Source organism: Triticum aestivum, chromosome 3A (genome assembly GCF_018294505.1).
Source record: "Triticum aestivum cultivar Chinese Spring chromosome 3A, IWGSC CS RefSeq v2.1, whole genome shotgun sequence".
Taxonomy (NCBI): Eukaryota; Viridiplantae; Streptophyta; class Magnoliopsida; order Poales; family Poaceae; genus Triticum; species Triticum aestivum.
Genome location: NC_057800.1, coordinates 427927897 through 427938192, shown reverse-complemented (window position 1 = coordinate 427938192; position 10296 = coordinate 427927897). Strand labels below are relative to the sequence as shown.

Here is a 10296-nt window from a genome sequence, read left to right as displayed (position 1 = left end):
TGGGGAAGGAAGATAATGACATGTGTGCCATCGACTGGCGGTATACCTGGCCATACCCCGGGCCGGGCCGGGCTTCGGGCCAGGCCTAGCCAAGCCCGACGCAAAAAACCCAAGCCCGGGCCCGGCCCGGGCCGACCATCGGGCCTGTTTTCTGGGCCCGAGCCCGGCCCGAACACGTCAAAGCCCATCGGGCTCCGGGCCGGCCCGACCCGACCTTCAGAAAAGTGCAAAAATGACGGGCCCGGGCCCGGCCATCGGGCTCAAAATCTAGGCCCGAGCCTGGCCCGGGAGCAGCGTCGGGTCGGGTCGGGCTGGCCGGGCCGGGCTTCCCATGACCAAGTATAACTGGCGGGCAAGAGGAAGAAGTGCGACGCCTGCCTCGTGTTCACCCGAAGGCAAACGAGGTTCAGGCCTCCTTTGGTTTGTAGGAATGTCATAGGATTTCTATAGGATAGGATTTGCATAGGAAAATTTCCTTTGAGGCCTTTTGGTTTGTAGGAATGAATTCCTATTCCTATATAGAATAGGAATCAATCCTTTACATTTTGGAGGAAAAAAAACATTAGCTAAAACTTAATGAAAAAATTTCTATCCTATACATCAAATGACATATCTTTCTCTATAGGAATTGAGATGCATGTCATCTCACTTCCTATGATTTTTCTATTCCTACAACATTTTTAACCTATGAATCAAAGGAGGCCTCAAATTTGATCAGGAATAAGTCGTCCGACGGTGTTGATGTGTTGGACTGATTTTCATGTCCGTTTTATGAGCGCGGATCGGCGCGTTGGAGTCGCTCCAACCCGGTCGCCTCCAGTCGCCACTCCAAAGTCCAAACTCTTCAGCCCCACCCATTGCTTCGATTTTTGAACTCCCGGTCTCAAACTCCCCCCAACCCCTACCGACGCCGCGCCTGAGCACTCCTCCCCCCCTTGTGGCGGCGAGATCCAGGCGGGGCCCGGCCGCCGCCGGCGCATGGCTTCCGTCGACGCCGCGGGTGACCCCCTCCGCTCCTTCGCCTCTGCGACGTCCCTCCTTTTCCGGACCCTTGGCCCTGCCGCGGCCTCCACATCCCCCTCCAGGGCCCCTGGGGCGCTGCTCGGCGGATCCCTGGTACACTCCTTACGCGACCCTCCGCTCTCGAACCGGCGCGCGTGCGCGTGCTTGCTTGTCTGGGCTCATGCGGTGTTCGACCTCACTGGGGACCGAGGGTTTCGTTTTTTCTTACCGCGGGGCTGTTTTCCTTTCGGGATTACAAGTTTTCTTTATCTTCCTAGAAATATACATGGGATAATCCCTATAGATATAGGAGAATAAGTCACAAACTATTTGCTGTTTCAAGTGATTGCTGGAGCTAGTCTCACAATGCCCGGTCCGTTGCAGAAACGCTCCAAGGAGCTGATGGAGCAGGCCAGCCTGGTCTTGAGGGAGCGGGGGGACATCCAGAATCTCTATCAGGAGGATCGAGCGGATGGCAAGAACAACCAGCAGGGTAGAAGGCCTGGGCTGGACCGCAAGCGGGCTCAGTTCTCTCTCAAGCCCACCCAAAGGCAATCCACTTGCTTGTTCTAGGCTGTTACTTTCAGATATAGCTTTGGTGACAGCTTATGGAACAATATGTTCATAAGTCAGTTGCATTCTGCTATAGTGACCTGTGAATGGAGTTCAAATAACTTGTTTTGATGCTACTGTTTTGCAGCAACCCCGTGAATGTTGATTTCTCCAAGGCGCTTAGCATTGATGATCCAGAGGAGTACTTCTTAACCTTGGAGCGGCTCGAAAGTATCCCCATCACCTCCTTCTAAATTTTTGTAGTAAGTGAAGCAGTAAATGACAGTAATGCTCTAACATGTTGTTCGTGAATGCAGAGGCTGACAGGGAGATAAAAAAGCTAAGAGGTGAGGTTCCAACCAAAACAGCAAATTATGATCGGCCTATGGAACCACCCAAGAAGCGGCCTGGAATGTCGAGGTATGCTGCCTATCTTGTTCCATGTTTTAGCTGATAAACTGCTCTTTCTAACTTGTGTTAATGTTTAGAAGCCATTCGTGTAATATAGCCTCTTGTGCTCTGCGAAAAGTTAATTTGGATTTCTTTACATACTTATCATCTTGCTGTTGCTTCTGGTTGTCACTGATTGAAGTAGACAGTCAGTATTAAGAAAGTGCACTTTTATGTAGCTAATTCATATTGACCTATCATCACTTTACAATAACCTATCGGTTCTTGCCAACTTGTTATGCACCTAAGCGTCCATCATGAAATTGAATTGACCCATGCTTTGTTTTGTTAACTATCAGGAGAAAATCGGTCTATTCTTACAATTTTAGTGTGGGCACGGATGCCTCAGATGGTACTGAAGCACCCGATTCCCAGATGGGAACTTTACCAGAATCTCAGTCCACTCAAGACGACATGCCTCCTTCAGTTCCTGAAAGAACCAAGCCACCGGTCCCTTCAAGTTCTAGCCAATGTGATATACAAGATGTCTCAACGAGAGAAGGTTAAAACCCCCTCCTCATTTCTGTTTCAACTATTTCAACCTAGATTTGTTTAATATAATTACCTCTATACAGATTCCTTTGCTAAGAAGGATAAAGGCGCCACTCTGGATTCCCTAATGTCAGCATTCAAAAATTTGGATGAATCTAAAGAGGAAAGCCTGCTGCGAGAGAAGTTACAGATCAAAGAAATAAACATAGGGGAAGCTTGTATCCCTGACCTATTCAATGTTCCTGGTGATAGGCCTGTAAGAAGCACTAAGCAGAAGTATCTGAGGAGTGACCGTACTCCAGAAAGACCTGTATTAGGGAGCCACCATGCTCCAATTTCGAAATGGGAGAAACACATACTTGGTCGAGACATTCTGGACGATAAAGCAGATCTTTCAGAAGACGATGAATCTGATAATTCTCCAGAAACTGTTGTGGATAAACAATCGCAGGTGCACAGTTCTTACAATGATGTTGTTTTGACAAACGGTGAGGCCTCTACTGCAAGGGAGACCCCAACTTCAAGCATCAAATTTCCAGACCATGTTCTTGAACCAGTAAGTTCTCCACTTGGTGCGTGCATAGATAGTGATGTTGCCAAAAAAAAGGATGCATCTAGCGGGCAAAATGGTTCATTAGAGGTAGTTAGTTACTATTGAACTTGTTATTGACTTTCAACTTGTTTATTATTGAACTTCTCCTGAACCATTGACTTCACTGCACATTATGTTTTATTTTGTTCTTCAGGAAGAGCACATGCCAGTGAATCACCCATTTACCGAGAGGCCAAATAATGAACCAGGAACTTCTTCTCATCATTTGGAAGGTGAAACAACAAAAGTGCTGGGTAGTGCACCAGGTAGAAATGTGTCGGTGTTGCATGGTGAAGATGAGAATATCGGATATCAGGCGAGTTCCTGCACAAACTATTACTCTCAATTATAGGCCCCATTTTAGTGTGCTTAACATGTATCATACTTTGATTCCTATTGTGTGACAGGGAGTGCTTGGAGGGGACATGCTTGTGCAAGGTACCTATTTTCCTTGCAAATTTTCGTACGTATGCCCTCAAAAGAGTTGTGACATTTTGCTCATCAGAACTGAGGACTCAAGATTTAGCAAAAGAGAGAGAAATTTTTTTATTTATTGTATCCCCCACGTTAGAATGAACTTTTACTGCTTAAAGAAACAAGATGATAGTACATTATCACGAAGTCGACTCTGCTCTGGCAATATTAGTTTCCTAGTTATGCTATTTTGGAGTCAGACATACAATAAGAAGCATGACTCCTATGGACCACCCTCACAAAGTTTGTGCATGCTATTCTGGACATGGACAACAAATTTTGGGCGACAGGAACCATCCGGTGCATGAGGTTTGATGATTGTTTCTAGAGATTTTGGACCTATAAGGGTGGATGCATTCCTCCAAAGAACTGTGTCACATCGAAGCATTGGTTTTGATTAATAGCATATACATGGTTTTTCTCTATTAGTTGACTTGAGAGGACTATGCTGTCTTATAATGTTATGTGTTAATCATTTTTCTAATGTTTGGTTGCAGCATGCCTTCTTAACTAATTACAATAAGTGCATTTTTTCTAACTGGGAAAACTTTGCCCCTCAAACACCACAACTTGTTTTGTTGCATTTACATGCACAGTTCTAAATCATATTTTCTTGTTTCGGTGAGGTCTAAAGCAGACTACCAAACGTGTCTGTTTTTGTAGATTTCTCTTTTTTACTCTTTGGTGAGGTCTAAATCATATTTTCTACAGATGAACCAATCCATCCACCGGAAATACCTCCAGATGCGCATAATCAGTCTCATATTCAGGATGAAAATGTTGAGGTAGGCTTGTTTCAATAAGCGCTATTCTCCTTTGAAATTGCTGTTGTAAAGAACTGGGCCTAGCTCAGTTTGTGGGACTGTGGGACTTAGTTCCTCGTAGGTCTGTATCACTCTTTTGTTCCCCACAATTGCCACTGCAAATAATCTTATGGAAATAAGTAACTTAGATGAGCATCTTTCTCTATCTTTTTCTCTGGTTACATATGTATAACGTACCACTTTGCCATAATATGCCTTTCTAACATATCTATTCATTTAACCCTCTAAAGATGCCACACAATTAAGGCTTAAGCACTGATGCACTACTTATTCCCTTCACATGCAATGATTTTAGCATATTGCTGCACATCCTGTGCATTCTTTTCTTAAATGTAGAAAAAAGTTACATATTTGCCTGCTCTAAAGAAAAAGTTCTTTATGCCTGCATTTTTTGGACTTCCAGAAACAGGCAGTTGATATAAGCCGTGAACTCCCTCTGAGCAAAGGTGGTAAGCAAAATGCAGTCCAAAAAAGAAAAAACAAGAAGCAGTCAGCAAAGAGAGGAAAAAGAGTTTCAGGTCTTGCATTCTTTGTTTGACACCTTTATCTACTTTTTAGCTGCTTTAAATTACTTAGTAAGTTAGTGTATGTTTCACAACTTAAAGTTTTTTACTCTGTGGAGTTCCAGAAGAACATAGGTAATTATCGCCATGAAGATGAGCATGTAGATGATTAGATTAGGGAGTAGAGCATTCTAATCTATAAGAAGGGCTGGCCGACCCGCCCATCTGAGGGCTCCCTCGATTTCGCGCCGTTCTGCCCGTTTGAAAGGACGAATGGGAGAGATAACAGATTGATAAATTTTATAAAGAATAATTGGTCGTAACATATGTCATGAACTTGAGATAGTTTACCTGGGATGAATGGATGATGTTTCTGTCCCACCTCTTAGCCAACCTATTATTCTTTTATCTCCTTATCCTTCAGCACCATCCTGTGAAAAGTTGTAACAGCAGCCAAAGTCCAAAATATGGTTAGTTGCCTACTTTATTGGTGCTATATAGGTTTATAGTAGTGTTTTTCTCAAACATGAATATAAACTTTTACTGCTTCAAGAAGTGAGATGGCAGTACAGATTCTGAAGAGCAACCTTTATGCTGCGGTTCTGAGCTACGTAAAGAGACACGATGGTGTTGTATTATCATGAAATTGACCATATTATGGCATGGTAGTGCTAAGTTTCCTAATGATGCCATTGCGGAATCAGTACATGCTATCAGCTGCATAGCTTATTGGAAACTAGCAATCTCCTGTACAGCATATACACGTGCTATTCTGAACCCTAGTAACAAATTTGTGCAAAGGAATCTAGTATCATTTCCATTTGCTGCATGAGATCAGGTGATTGTTTCTAGCCAGGATTTGAGACCTTTGTAGGATGGGTGTGTTCCTCCAAAGGAGCATCATAATGCAGAAGCATTGACATAATTAATAACTTGGAGGGATAATTTATACCTAGGCACCATTTTATGCGTATAGGGACATGTTAGCACTGTTTTACTCGTTTCGTGAATAGTGTAATGACCACTTCCCTAAAAACATGGATACGACAACCTCACAGTTTCAGTATCAGTATCAGCCATCAAGATAGTAACTGATGGTGACATGTGGATGCCATGACACGTCACTGTATCTAAGTGTTGTAAAAGTAGTAGCCATAGAGTTTGTCTCTGTCTAGGAGCAAACTGTACATCTCTACCAGTTGTTTCAGATTTGGTTGTCCATGCTTGTACGAGTCCACGACTCATTTTATGTGCCATTTACATGTACACTCGTTATCTAGTCTTGCATTAAAGCTTGTTTTCTGTACAGATAAGCCAATCCATACATCAGAAATACTTCCAGAAGATATTGTCCCACAGAATAACTCTCATGTTCATGAAGGAAACTTCGAGGTAGGATTCCTTCATTAAACACCATTGTCTTTTTAGCCGTAGCTTTGGTATTGCAGCCGTAAGGAACTGAGTTTATCTTGTGCATTTTCTTAATATAGAAAAGTTGCATATTTCTCTGCTTTCAACTCTTTTTATGCCTGCCATCTTGGAACTTCCAGAAACCTGCAGTTGGTGCAAGCAATGAACTCTCCCCAAGCAAAGATAGTAAGCAAAAGCGAGTTCAAAATGAGGAGTCTAAGAAGCAGCCATTGAAGAGAATGAAAAGAGGGGCAGGTCTCACTTCTGCCTATTCTGCTCCATGTTCCTGTTTAATACTCCCTCCATCCCAAAATAAGTGTCGTGGTTTTAGTTCAAATTTTGACTTATTTGAACTAAAACCACGCCACTTTTGGGACGGAGGGAGTAGTTTGTAATGCATGTAGGCACGTACTTTAGATGATTCCTACAAGGATTGCTCTTAGCTAGGGTCCGTGCCTTCATCAAATACAAAACCTGTTATTGTTACTGTTTCATATACATGTATGCTACAAAACAATCTTATAATCTGCCAGCTGATTTTAATTTTCTTTTGTTATTATGCTGTACGCTTTGTAAATGTAAACACATGCTTTAAGCTGCTCTAAATTACTTGGTATAAATAAATTTCATGACTCAACATTCTCCTGCATGTGAAGTACTGAAGTATACTTTGTTACAGAAGAGGCAAGCAATCCATTGGGAATACCCCCCGAAAATTGTGATACAGAGACTCAACCTAGTATGCAAGATACAAATATCGAGGTACATTTGTTTCTTGAACATTCCCATGTTTTAGCTTCTAGACTGTAACTTCTGTCCTAGTATAATCTTACATATGTGATATGCATGCCACATCCAGTGGGTATCTTGTTCTGTTTATTTGTACAGTATAGTAGGGATAACATAAATACAGCTATGAAAAAGTGTTTGGAGTTCACTGTTTATATGTCAAGCTCATGTTATTCATGAGCATAAAGATGCTACATAGCTGAGCCTTAGCACATCACTCCATATTGAGGGGGCTGAGTGGTCACTTCTGGTTTAGTAGTATACTGTTATGGGTCGGCTGCCCTAGCGCAATGAACATTTTTGTACAGCAACATCCAGTTCACTGCAGTTATAGATCTCGGGATTACTACTAGAAGCTGAGCAGGGGAACTAGAGTAGAAGAAACCTGGTTGGATGAAAGCCGAGATAATTTTGTAGCACCTTGTGGTCGCCACAGTTGAGGATTGTCCTACTAGGGTCGCAGCAACTGCCTGCAAGATACGCACACGTACAGGGCAGCAATGTCCCACATCGGAATGCTAGAGTCGGTGTGTTAGTGCACATTAGCTATTTGATATCTACATATATATGATCTGTGAAACATCATTATCCATCAATACATGTGCTCGCATACAGTTCATATGTGTTCTTTGTATGGTTTATTTATGACCCTGGGTCATTTTCAGTAACATCACAAACATAAATATAGCCCCGTATACTTGCCAATCAATATTAATAACATTCAAGGAACGAGATAGTATAGCAAGTCAAAAGATAAAACACATATTGATTGCGAAAAGGGCGTGTTACCATCTAGTAGGTCCATGTAACTCGTGTTAGCAAGTTGTGCAACAAGCAATAGGCATATTGACCTCATGAGACTTTTGTATGTTAATTTTCAGCTTTTCCTTTGTATTTCCAGCAGCAGACAGTTGATACAAGGGTTCCACGGTCCCCAAACAAAGGTAAATTGCAAAAGGAAGGTCAAAGGAGAAAGAAGAGGCAAGAAGTGAATAGAAGGAAAAGCCTGACAGGTCCTACTTCTGCACGTTGCAGCATGCAGACATTTCTTGTTCCAAATAAGTATGTGTATATTGCAAGGAAACTGATGTTCTTGTCTATTTTCATGGAATGCTATCAGCATTTGGTCTTGCGTGGCAATCTGGCGTGAGACGCAGCACCAGAATACGGTCCAGGCCATTGCAGGATTGGCTTGGCGAAAGGCTCCTATATGGGCGTATACATGACAGTAAGTACACCAATTTGTTTTTCTTTTTGTCTGGGAATGCCTCTCTTTTTGTTGCTTCACTCAAAATGCTGCTACGGAGAAAGTTGTACAATATATTTACGAAATTGCTTGACAGACGATACTTGATGCACAATCTGCGAGCGACACTGCCTTCCCGTTCAAATCCCGTGCATGCACGCTCGCGCTAGGCTGCCATGTAGGATCGGGCAGGAGTCGGGCGTATTTTTATTGTGTGTATAGCAGCGCTGATATATTTACTAGCTCTAGGCAGTTCTATACATTTTCTGTCAACACTGACAGGCCTATGAGTCTGTCATCTGTGAACCAGTGCCTCTTCGCCCTGGCTCATGCTTTACTTGTTACAATCGGGCATAAACCACAATTTAAGCAGGCCAATTACATCAAAGTTAACTTGCTACTTGCATATGTAAACTTGCGTTCTCACAATTTCACTCCATTTAAACTTGTTGAAAGTCAAAAACTATAACTTTCCGCTTGTGATGCTTAAGGTCTATGTTGTGAGATCTACATCCTGTCTAGGTACCCTGCTGTTAGTTACTATAAATATCATGCAAATGTTAATAAAACCGGCATTTGATTTGAACTTCAATCTGTTGCAGCAATGGCCACAGTCATCGGCGTGAAATCATATTCTCCCAGTCAAGATGGCAAGGTTGAATTGAGAGTGAAATCCTTCGTGCCAGAACAGTACTCAGATATGGTAGCTCAAGCTGCAAAGTATTGAGGTTACTGGCCTTGACAAGTCTCACTTTGTTCTGGGACAACTCAGTTTTGTGGTCAAGAGGGTCGGTCTGGGACAAGTCAGTTCAGGTGCTTTCTCATGCTCTGCCATCTATCTTTCTAAAAGAGATTTGCACAATGTAGTGCAACCATGCTGTTAACATCCAAGACCATGTAGAAATATGGATGTAGTAGTAGAGGCACAAGAATTATCTTCACCTTTGTTAGCTGTTTTTAGTGTCATCTCTGGATGATATGATGTCAATTGTCTCTAGTTTGTATATCCCTTGTCGTATGATAAAATTATCGTACTATGTTTAAATGCGTCGGAACCAACTATGGCCCGCCGTTTTGTATGTATTGGTGCTATTTGTATAATTGTGTCGCGTTCTCCAAGTGAAAGTTCCGCACGAGGGATTTTTCTGCATTGTGCATTTGAAGTTGTATGAGGGTGAGACGATTTTAGTGGTACTGACATTTGCATTCGCACAGTTGAAGGGTCTTTTTCCCGAGATGAGTTTGGTTTTCTTTTTTGAGGGGAAGAGATGAGGTTCGGTTAATAATTTTTTGGACAAAGGCAGGCCGGGTTTATCATTGCGCAGCACGTGGGGTTGGACTGTATTGTTGTTGATTGGTGAAACAAGAGTTAACACCAGAAGCTCAGTGCAACCCATAACAATTAATCACAACTTCTAGTAATTTAGTGAAAAGCCATACCTATTTTTGAGGTGCAGAACCATACCTTTTTTTGAGATGCAAAATCGTAACCATTTAGCCAATGTTAAGTATAGTAAACCAATGGTTGGGAGGGTAGCGGTACCCCCTAACACATTAGGGATCAAATCCATGTTTGATGTTTTGGTGTATCATTAAATGCGGATTACCTTAAGTGAAAGGTGTCATGACCCCGATCCTAAGTCACACCGATCTACTCCCTTTGTTTCTAAATATTTGTCTTTCTAGAGATTTCAACAAGCGACTACATATGGAGCAAAATAAGTGAATCTACACTATAATATGTCTATATACATCCGTATGTCGTAGTTCATTTGAAATCTTTAGAAAGACAAATATTTAGGAATGGAGGGAGTAGTATGTAACACATCATATCACTTTGCGGCCTCACGCACGGTATTCCCATGGGTGTCACCTTCCTTGGCTCGGGACTGTTTGCGCCTTTTTGGCTCACGCATATGATAGTGTCGCTAGCATACATATGATAGAGAACCCGGCCCGACA

At 42.4% G+C, this 10296-nt stretch overlaps 1 protein-coding gene across 3 annotated transcripts; it reads left to right on the top strand.

The window, feature by feature from the left end:
* Positions 1–804: 804 nt before the first annotated feature.
* Positions 805–9453, top strand: LOC123061503 (centromere protein C). 3 transcript variants are annotated; one of them, XM_044484625.1, is made up of 16 exons: positions 805–1116; positions 1387–1553; positions 1703–1785; positions 1872–1974; positions 2304–2506; positions 2580–3136; positions 3243–3404; positions 3496–3526; positions 4274–4347; positions 4790–4904; positions 6199–6281; positions 6440–6554; positions 6979–7061; positions 7993–8101; positions 8209–8316; positions 8937–9453. In XM_044484625.1, the coding sequence occupies exons 1-16, from the start codon at positions 979–981 to the stop codon at positions 9059–9061; spliced, it is 2256 nt and encodes a 751-aa protein (XP_044340560.1). In that variant the 5' UTR covers positions 805–978; the 3' UTR covers positions 9062–9453. The 3 variants fall into 3 exon arrangements, with proteins under 3 accessions (XP_044340560.1, XP_044340559.1, XP_044340561.1); XM_044484624.1 differs by having other exon boundaries at positions 806–1116; positions 7990–8101; XM_044484626.1 differs by having other exon boundaries at positions 807–1116; positions 2580–3052; positions 7990–8101.
* Positions 9454–10296: the final 843 nt, after the last annotated feature.

What these genes read in the sequence shown, in the direction of transcription:
- LOC123061503 (XM_044484624.1), top strand. Translation starts at nt 979, where the DNA reads ATGGCTTCCGTCGACGCCGCGGGTGACCCCCTCCGCTCCTTCGCCTCT. An exon ending in TTCATGAAGGAAACTTCGAG is followed by an intron (nt 6,282 to 6,439) that starts GTAGGATTCCTT and finishes TGGAACTTCCAG; the next exon opens with AAACCTGCAGTTGGTGCAAG. An exon ending in ATATGGGCGTATACATGACA is followed by an intron (nt 8,317 to 8,936) that starts GTAAGTACACCA and finishes AATCTGTTGCAG; the next exon opens with CAATGGCCACAGTCATCGGC.